The 10,511-nt window shown below is 49.3% G+C and overlaps 1 protein-coding gene across 1 annotated transcript; it reads right to left on the bottom strand.

Moving 5' to 3' along the window:
- Window positions 1–255: 255 nt before the first annotated feature.
- S1PR3 (sphingosine-1-phosphate receptor 3) lies at window positions 256–10,491 on the bottom strand. Its single transcript, XM_024731942.1, has 2 exons — window positions 10,282–10,491; window positions 256–2,457 (listed from the first exon to the last, which is right to left on the bottom strand). The coding sequence occupies exon 2, from the start codon at window positions 2,312–2,314 to the stop codon at window positions 1,178–1,180; it is 1,137 nt and encodes a 378-aa protein (XP_024587710.1). The 5' UTR covers window positions 2,315–2,457; window positions 10,282–10,491; the 3' UTR covers window positions 256–1,177.
- Window positions 10,492–10,511: the final 20 nt, after the last annotated feature.

Here is a 10,511-nt window from a genome sequence, read left to right as displayed (position 1 = left end):
TAAACTGCTCTAATAGTCACTGTCAGGGTCAGCTTTCGGGAATCCATGAGGCTGCTGACGACCCCAGCTGCTCAGCTGTGACAACGCAGGGAGTTGTTGACTTGGTGCTTTCTGACACAGATTCAAACTCAACATAGGATCACAGTGCTGCCTTGCAAACCTCTCCTAATTCAATAGAAACTCCCCATTACATTGGAAAGGTGAAATGAGCCAGGGGTCTGTCCTCTGCTTCTCCCTCGTGGGTTCTTTTCTTGGTTGGTCTGGGGCACAGCCTCCTGGAATACGTTGGCTGGCTTTTCTGTGATTTGGAGAAATGCCAAACAATCACGTAATTTGGCTGATGTGGCTTTTAGATGTGCTTGAGACTGCAGGGACAAATGACAGAAGAGAAGCAGGGGTCCCCCTGGGGGATGTACGCCCACAGAACTTGCTCGTTCTCACCAGGATACTCCAGACGCTGTCCAGTGTACGTCTCAGGACAGTTTGGAGTCAGACCCACACATCCGAGACCAGCCTCGGACAAGCCCTTTGGGGGGGATTTGGGCTTTCAAAACCTGCTTAACTTGAGACTTCATGTCAGTCTGAGGAGACTGGGACCAGTGTGTCCACCTAGTACCCGGCCATATCCTCATACCTGGTGCTTCAGTCAGAACATACCTGTACTTCCTGTTATGTAACAGTATCACGTACTGCGACTTATGCATGTACCAATGGCAGACATGAAACGCAAGTGCTCTGTAACACAGAAATGACGAATATACAGCATCTATCCTGTGCAGAGTGTAGTGTAAAGTTACCAAACATCATCCTGATGTTCTGGGAGACACACTGTGCACTGTGGTCCACGACCTTCCCTCTCTAGGCACAGCAGACAGTGGTCGGTGGGATTCAGGGTAAGGCGACTGATGACATCGGCAGCTTGGTACATTTGGAAGAGCCTGGAGCCTAAACGGCCAAGGCATGCTGTCTACACTGAAATGGGTTGGCAATTCCTTGGGTTCCCTCCTTAAGAGACGTCCACAACAGGCAGGCTGTTGGCAGAATAGGTTTCCTGAGTCCCAGCTCTGTAATAGCCCCCGTGGGTGAGGCGTGCAATCAATAAGAATGTGGCTGCAGGGTTAGCTGCTGCTCATTCCATGGAGATGCAAGGACCCCACGTTCCTGGAGCCCGGCGTCCTCACTTGCAGAGGATCCCATTCTGCAGGGTTTTGTTTCTGTCTGTTATGCAGGGCGAGGCAGCTGTTTGTGGGAGGTCTTCCTTGCTCTTTGGGGAGGGGCTGCTGTTGTTGCTGCCGCTGGATTTGCTTCTGCTTGGGTCGAGAGCAGGCTGGATGGGTGAGGAGAGGGCACCCTGGCCCCTGACCAGGCAGGTGCAGACCAGCCGGAAGAAGGCCCGCCGCATCTCCTTGCTGGCCAGCGTGTAGATGACCGGGTTCATGGCGGAGTTGAGCACGGCCAGCACAATGAACCACTGGGCCTTGAACAGGATGGCACACTCCTTCACCTTGCAGGCCACATCCACAAGGAAGAGGATGAAGAGTGGGGACCAGCAGGCGATGAAGACGCTCACCACGATCACCACGGTCCGCAGCAGGGCCATGGACCGCTCTGAGTTGTGAGGGCTGGCCACCCTGCGGCTGCTGGACTTCACCAGGAAGTAGATGCGTGTGTACAGAATCACGATGGTCACCAGGATGGCCGTGAAGATGCTGACGCAGAACGCGATGTACTTCTTGGAGTAGAGGGGCAGGATGGTGGAGCAGTCAGGGAGGTTGTGCAGGCAGTTCCAGCCCAGGATGGGTAAGGCGCCCAGCGAGAACGCAATCAGCCAGCACATCCCGATCAGGAGAAAGACGCGGTGCTTCTTGTTGGCATCGTAAGGTCTCATTTTGATCATGGTCAAGTGTCGCTCGATAGCAATGGCCAGTAGGCTACAGGTGGACGCCCCGAGGGCCACAAACATGCTGCCTTCCCGTAGGAACCAGACCGTCAGAGACAGGCTCAGGGTCCTCTTGCCTGACATCAGAATGTTGACCTTGTAGGCTATGCCGGCCAGCAGGTCGCAGAGAGCCAGGTTTCCAATGAAAAAGTACATGCGGTTGTGAAATTTATTGTTTTTCCAGATGGCGATCAAAACCATCAGGTTCTCCAAGACAATGAAGCTGCAGATGATCAAGAAAACAATGGTGGTGAGCGTGCTGCCATCGGGGGCGTCCTTCAGCCTGTCCTTCAGCTTGCCTACATAGCTGTAATGTTTGTGCAGGGTCTCGTTGGAGGTGTAGGGTCTGGGGTGCAGCGTGAGAACCGTCGCCATCACTTGGAACTCACGATCGGTTAGCTCCAGAATCCACCAGAGGGCGCCCTGGGAACGTCCATTTCCCGGGCAAAGAAAGCCTGCGGCTCAGGCTGCAATAGTGATCCAAGCCAGACACCGGCTAGGATGTTGAGAATGGGCTCCTGAAAAAAGATAAAAGGAGGGGGCGCCCAAGTGATAAAGTAACAGCACCTAAGATCAACGGCAACAATAAAGTTGGGGAAAGGCACTAAAAATGTTGAAGCATTTGGACAGCTGGTCTGCATGGGCCCAGAGGGGGCCTTTAACACAGGTCAAGATCCTAAGTGACCATGGAGACAGAGGGAGCAGTTCTGTGTCTGCAGTTGCTGAGGAGGGAAATTCAGTGCATGAGCTCCGCCATCATTCAGTCACGTCACCATCACACACACACCCAAGTAATACTTCCATCTGGAAATCTCTCTTTTTTTTTTTTTTAAGATGTTGGGGGTAGGAGTTTATTAATTAATTAATTTTTGCCGTGTTGGGTCTTCGTTTCTGTGCGAGGGCTTTCTCTAGTTGTGGCAAGCAGTGGCCACTCTTCATCGCGGTGTGCGGGCCTCAAGGCACTTAGGAACGCTAACCAGTTCATACTCATCTACTGCACAGGAGCTGGTAAACCCTTATTCCCAGTTACTGAGAGAGAAACAGTATTATGCCAGGTCCAAAAAATAGAACAGAATCTGGAATAATGCCCGTCCGATTTCTGAAACGTCCTTGGTGGGTTTTGGAGCAACATTGTGGGAAGTACTCACACTTCCTGGATGGGATCCCCGGGTAGCAGGGCCAGGGCCAGAAATTGAGTCTAGACGGCCCCCAGTTCTGCCCAGCGGAGAGCTCGGAAACCGACCACCTGGCCACCAAAGGAAGAAGAGCACAGGCCACGCACGGTCCACATGGCCACCCCCCTAGCGAGCAGCTGAGCATGGAGCCAGGGGAGGAAGAAATACAAACCTGTAAAAGTGGAATCAACAGCTATTGAGACTAAAGGAAGAAAAGAGAGGACAACTAACTGGATTTTCGAGTTTGGCTTAAAATTCAGAGTTTAGCTCTAACTGTCTAAACTGCCAAAACTAAATCGGTATGTGTGAACTGAAAGAAACCAACCTGGGAGCACTAGTGAGAGGGTGGGGCGGAAAACCCAAGAGCCAGACTTCCGACGGTCCTTCCCCACTGGACTTTGGATGCACCCCAACCCACCTGTGGCTTTATCCATCAGCCTCCTGTGATGTCCACAGTGAAGCAGACCCAGCTACCAAAGCAGAAATGGATTTCACTAAGCTCACTTATTCTAAATTAAAATTATTTGAGTATTTAAATATATAATTAAGATCAAACGAGGTTAATTTACAACAGCCGACTGTGTGAAGTTTTTTCTTTACCTTTTTTTTTTTTTTTGCGGTACGGGAGCCTCTCACTGTTGTGGCCTCTCCCATGTGGAGCACAGGCTCCGGACGCGCAGGCTCATTGGCCATGGCTCACAGGCCCAGCCGCTCTGCGGCACGTGGGATCCTCCCGGATTGGGGCACGAACCCATATCCCCTGCATCGGCAGGCAGACTCTCAACCACTGCGCCACCAGGGAAGCCCGCACACCACTTTTTAAAACAAATTGCAAGCTGTCTTTTTAAGAGTAGAAGTAGGCGCAGCAGCTGACACTCTCAGAGCACTTTCCCTGGAGCCCCTTATTTAATTCCCATGCTGACACCGTGAAGATCTGTCGTGGGAAACCAGGCACAGGAGAACTTAGTCGCCTGGTTATCTTCCCACCACTTGCCACCCCAGAGCACAACCCCGGAGAGAATACTCCGCATCCCCACACAGATGCACTGCCACTGCACCACGTGTGACCTCATTCATGGAAGAGGCGTGGCACAAAGTTAGGGAAGAGGAACACATGTGCTGCTCCACCAAGAGCCACAAAGCAGCAGCATCCTGAGAGCGGCTATTTCCCCGACAGCAATGGGGTCACATGGCTGGCCCGAGGGCCCTACATACGCAACATCCCCCATGCCAGACCCCTGCTGCCACATCCAAGTGGCTGCCCCTCTGTCCATGACACCATCATGTCGGGTTTGCCTCAGATGCCTCTGAGACATCTGCTTTCCCAGCAGGGGTTTCTCTCCCAGGACCTGATATTGGCAAGCATAACAAGAGGATTTATAATGGTAACTGACTCAGCACCAGAGCAGTCTGAATGATAAGAAACATACTAATAAGACTAAAAGGACAGGAACATGAATTGTACAGGAATTCCCACTCACACTGGGGGGAAAGGGCTCTAGGCATCTGCAACTGAAAGGCTTTTGAAACCAGGGTGTGTTCAAAGTTTGTCTCCTGTGTCTTAGTTTCCCCCATAACTCCACGGCATTTGAATACCTCCTGGACAGTCTCCACCCCTCCGACTAGGTTGTATAGTATGGATAGCAGGGAAGTGAGTCCCTTTAAAACTGATGGATCTGGACTTCTCTTGGAAATAAAGGGCAGAGGAAATACACCACAGGCTTTGCAGACTCACATCAGCTTTTTTTCCCCCCGAATATGTAGAGTTTTGATAAAATTGAGTAGAGGAAACAAAAGGGAACAATAAAAAGTGATAACCAGAAAGAAAATAACCAAAACAAAAATTGTCTAAGATGTGCCAGAAACCCATCCAAACCATGAATCTTGAAGGTGAACATATTTTCCCATTAATTCTTGATTTATAGTTTCCCTTAATTAAATATTTATCGCTCAGGGAGCACATTTTTTCAGAACGTCTTTTGTTAAATGTGAATCTCCGCATTTTGCGTAACTGGAAGATATCCATCTCTCTTTGGAATCTAAAAGCTTATTTTCTTTGGATTATCAACATTAGAAAGTAGACCCCATCTGAGAGGTAAGTGCTGGGCTAAAGATCAGATTGACTTTGGATGCATCTGAACACCACTGTGCATAGTCCAACCATCTCACGGGCGAGTTCGGGCCTCCATCCCGAGGGGCGCAGCACAGACTCCGAGTTTGCCGGAAGAACACTCTGCCCCTCCCAGGTCCTGTTCATGGCGAGGTGGGGCATCGGCCGTCCCTGGCTCATCCATCCTGTTGCTGCTGGTCACTGCAGGGGTGCTGGGCACTGCGGGCACCAGGGCTCCTGGGAGACCAACCTATCCTATCCCTCATGGCCTCTTCTAGTCACTAACCACTCCCAGATAGTAACACTCTCTGGACGTCTCGTCCCCTAGGGTAATTTAGCCTGTGTCTGACCTTCATATAAATGGAGCCATGTGATATACAGTGTGCCTGGCATCGTCCTCTCAATGTGATGCTCCTGTGAGCCATGCGTGGAGATGCCGGTAATTCCTTCCCATTGCTTCCACCGTGTGGATGGATGCAACAGCCTCCATTCATTCCTGGTTGTGGACATGGAGTGGTTTCCAAGTGTTGTTGTCCTTAGCCGTGGTGCTAGGATGGGTTGAGGATGTCGTTGTGGTGAGCACATGCCTGTGTTTCCAAGGAGTACCGTGGATTTCCTAGCATTGATGTCTAGGTTGGGCTTTGATGGGAGGGTCCCTGCAGAGGCTTATGGGTCTTAGCCCCTGGTCCTGCAAGTGGTATTTGTGGGGAGCTGGAGAAGTCCACATAGAGGGTGAGCATTACACACTACAAATGCTCATGTTTTGTTTTATTTTAAAAGATAGATGTCTGGGGCTGGCAGTGACCAGCATCTTCCTTTCCATTGTAAAAGGTTGATCACTGCTTAATTTCCACCAGAATACTTAAAAATACAGCCTGATGCTGAGAAGTGTGGCTGGGTGCTGGCTAGTCGTGTACACATTCAGAAAGCCAGGCATGTTATAGAAGATACTCAGGACAGAGATGCTCCTGCTTATGGGCAGTGGTCTTCCAACAAACCCAGATTCCGACACAGCTGTGCCTTGCTTATGTCCACAGGCAGAGTTCTCACTCTCAAATTGTGCTCATGTGGCCCAGACCCCCACAGACCCGTCCCCTGAAGTACACTGCCCACACCTGAGCTTCCCTTACATCTTCTCAACAGAGACCCGCTACACCTAAGAGTTTTCACTTCAACCTCATTCAGTTGGGGTCTTCAAGTCTACCTCAAGGCATTTCAACACCAAGCCTTTTTCTTTTTGCAGAGAAGGAATACGACACTTTCTGTAAGGTGGTTCAGAGGTGTGTCACCCCACACCTCTTCCCTCCATTCCAAGTTGGAGCATCTGCGGGGAGGGGTGAGCCCGGCAGGGGCCGATGGATTCCAGATGTGCTTTCTGTGCTAGCGACTCACTTTCTCTACACATGTCAATTTGAAAAATAAACAAACTGTAAAAAGAAGGAAAAGGAAAAAAACAAAGGGAAATATTTCCACAATCTGGGGTCTGTCTCTTTCTGTAATGGCCAAAAAAAACCCCAAACGAACAAACAAAAAAGCGCACGCACACACACGATAAGATAATGAGAAATTTATTTCTCCTGGTCGGATGCAGGGCGCTGTATTTTTAAAGGCATGTTCTCCCAGTTCATCCCCCAAACTGAATTAAAACGTGAAGCATTTGCCAACAAGCCAAATTTCTTGGAAAGCAAGGTGTTTTTTTTTTGTTTTTTTTTTTTTTTTTGGAAAGCAAGGTGTTTTTTTTTTTGTTTTTTTTTTGTTTAGAAGAATTTAGGAAGGAAATAATGAGTTGGCCATTTCATGGCCCCAGAAAAATTCCTTTGCTAATGAGTATTTCCCCTCACTCCGAGCTTCTTAGGTGACCTCACTCTGCTTTCAGAGATAGTTCATAGCAAGAGGCTTCACACACTCAGTCTTGCACGCCTGCGAGTTGCTCTGTGATCATTAGTGGAGCTCCCAGTGAGAAAACAGCTGTTACAGATGAACCACGTCAGGATTCCACACCTTCCCCTTTCTTCTCTGGAGCGTGGAAGTGAGTTGGTCCCTGATCAGGATTCCTGCTTTTCAGTGGCTTCTCCACAGCTCTTTCTCCCGGTAAACAAGGCTTGGATGCTAACACAGATCTGGGGGCAGTCCAGGGAGCCCCAGGAATGCAGGTTGTACCCAGGACCTGGTGCAGCTCGAGCATCTGCCTCCGTGCACACACTCCTGGGCATCCTGGCTCGTCGATCGGAGGGCAACTGCTTTAGATGCAAAAGGTCTTTACCTTCATTGGTTTTCAACCAGCCTTGTCAAACTTTCTCTTCTGTGCTTGTTCTAAGGAAGGGCACGGGACTGAATTCCTACCAAGACTGCCACAGGACGAATGAAAGTGTGTGGAAATGAGCTCCTCCAGGCATAGGCAAATAAGGTGTTCTGCCCAGGAAGTCCTAACTGGGGGGTCCCTGTCATCCTTTCCCGCAGCAGTGCTCTTACTCGGTGATACTGCACATGTACCCCATGTTGCACATTGCAGGTACCATGTCTGATCCCCACTACAGCATCTGCCTTCCAAATGTACGTAGGAGGAAACTGAGTCCGGAGGGTTGGGTGTGCGGGCGCAGTGTCCTTTGTAGCACAGCTTGGAAGAGGCTGCGCTGGGCCGGATGCCTGTGTCATTGGATTCCAGCGCACCACGTTAGGGATAAGCTCTTCCGGAGGCTGTCACCTTTCCATGTGTTCCTCACCTAGATAGTGACAAGAGTGTCACCACCATGCTTGGAACTGATAGCAAAATGCTGGAATGCTAATGTGAGGGCTTGACTGAAATATATGGAAAACTCTGACCCCGAGGAAATGGAGTGGCATCTTCAAGGCCAAAGAGCCTAGTCAACTGACTCAGGTCTCTCACTCCAGCTCACGGTGCTGATGGGACGTTAGAGCCACCCAATCCGTACCACACTCTCCTTGGAACAACCTTGTCACTGATTTACCTGACTGGCCTATTGCCTGGCCTCTTATAGATGCAGCTGTAATTCCTCAAAAATTGAATGAAAACAAAAGAGAAGAAAAGGCAACTTTATGCTTAGTAACTGTAACAACACTTAAAAGTATTATTAACTAAAACTAGACAGGATTCCACTCAGTATATCATATTATCTCCAAAAGTTCATGGAATATCTCTTAAGGCAATTAATTAATTTTACAGAAAATGTACGGCAAAGGAATAATATGAAATGGCTCCGAAACTGCTAAGAAAGGAATCACAAAGTCAAATGCGAGGAAACAGAAAGGCTGGTGTAGCCCACGGCACAGCAGTCTTGGCTAACTGGCCAATGTAACAGATTGCCTGAGGCTGCCTTGCCAGCTGTGGCAGCACCAGAGTCATAGTCCCAAGTCCTGGCAGAAAAAAAGGGTTTCTCCAATTGGGCAACCCCAAATGTTTCGAGGTTATGGTATGCTCAAACCCCATGTCTTTGCGACAAAAATATATGTATACACTGTAGGTCCTGCAACATTTTTAGGAGGTGGAAGAGATACCGTGGAATCAAATTAGTGTCATTATTTCCAGACAAAGAAAAATCAGTTAGTAAATTTTGAGAAATAAATTCATTAGGCCAATAGGTAAGGCTCCTTGTACAGGAAATGGGAGTTTCAGTATCCACATATGGTAGAAAATGAGAAGACTCATGCCTTTAATGAAATTCACAAATGTAAAGAGGAAAGCAGCATTTTCAGAGATGAAAACTGGTTGAGGAAGCATTTTGTCTATATCTTAAGGGCTGACTTTATGTTTCAGATCTCTGGTGTCAGGCAACAAGAGCGCCTGGACTAGCAGGCCCTAAGTGAATGTTTGCTGACTGAGAACATCTAGTGTATGGTTCTCCTCCCGCAACAAAATTATTCATACTGGCACTGAGCCCTGCATCAATTGAGAACTTGTACAGATGTGGATAATTCCACAACTCCTTAAGTACTACACACACACACACATACCACACCATACCACACTCCACACACATATACACACCAGAACCACCACCTACACCAGCAACAGGCTTGGTCATCCCTTGTTACTCATATACCCACAGACCATAATCCTGCCCTCGTACTTCCTAGGAATTACGTTTTTGTTAACCATGCCAGCAAGATTTTCATCAATGAAGAAATAAATGTTGAAAAGATAAATTAGGAACATGTGATTATATACAAGGTCTGCAACTTCTAACCCCAGACTTGAAAAAGATGCCTAATTCTGGAAGTACCCAGAGCTCCAGAAGAGCCAGACTCAGTTCATGCTGCTACCTTTCTTCATTTTCAAAGTAAAGCATGTTCACTTTAAAAATCCAACAAGAAGTCCCTCTCTTACCTCTAAATACAAAAACACCACAAAGTAATATGTCCTTGGGAGTGTCCAATGTCAGGAAGAGAGAGAACGTAAGAAGGAGAGGGATCAGGAGAGAGGGAGAGAGAACCATTTGGAGACTGGAGGGTTAAAAGTGGCAAAGTTAGCACTTTCCTGCACCAGGTCAAAGAAGGACCTTCCCCAGCTTTATCTGTTAGGAATGTAACATACTGATCTTCTCTGGGAACCTCATTATTGCACGGTAGGAACTTTTTCTTCCAGCCCCCTGATTCTGACAGCCCTGACTGCCTTGTTTGAGACATAGAAGGAAAACTGGAATTTTGTGGCGAATAAAATTAAATAGAATAATTTCCCCAAGAGAACAAGCACATATACACACGCTTCCAGGGTCCCAGGTCCTCATCCTGGGCGGGAGCCCAACTTTTTAATTGTTCCAGGAAAGCGACTGACGGAACGTCTCTGTGAAGAGTCACTACTCTTACCTTGGCATTTAAATGCTCCAATTGTACTTAAAAAGGGACCATCCCCTCCCCCACCCTGCCTCGGCTTCAGTCACCAGAATGGCTGACCTGTGTGGAGGGGGTGATGCTGATGTAATGTGCTCGCCCACCCAGGTCACCGTCGCGCCGAGGACTGGCTGGAAATTTGTGAGAAAAGTGGACCCGGCTGCCCCCACCCACCCCGGTGCCCCGGGCCTTCGGCCGTGCCGTCTCACCTCCTTCTGGGAAGGGCACTTGGGCCACCGGCATCCTGACACCCCTTCCTCCGCTCAGATGCGAGCTGGGCTGGGACGCCGGGATAGTCCTGGGGCTCGGGAGTGGGGGCACGTTCCCGGGCCGGAGAGTCTCGCTCGAGTTCGTCCTGCCACCGCGCTTGGCGCCGGGCTCCTGCCGCGTGTCTCCCAGACCAGATTCTTCAGCCTCTGTCCCCGCCAGCCCGGCGCAA

The sequence above is a fragment of the Neophocaena asiaeorientalis genome, unplaced genomic scaffold, assembly GCF_003031525.2.
Source record: "Neophocaena asiaeorientalis asiaeorientalis breed wild unplaced genomic scaffold, Neophocaena_asiaeorientalis_V1.1 scaffold160, whole genome shotgun sequence".
NCBI classification, from domain to species: domain Eukaryota; kingdom Metazoa; phylum Chordata; class Mammalia; order Artiodactyla; family Phocoenidae; genus Neophocaena; species Neophocaena asiaeorientalis.
The sequence above is the reverse complement of the archived record's forward strand: the minus strand, read 5'-3'. Positions and strand labels throughout refer to the sequence as shown.

Bases quoted from the DNA above. Each gene is read 5' to 3' on its own strand.
- S1PR3 (XM_024731942.1), bottom strand. From the start codon at position 2,314: ATGGCGACGGTTCTCACGCTGCACCCCAGACCCTACACCTCCAACGAG.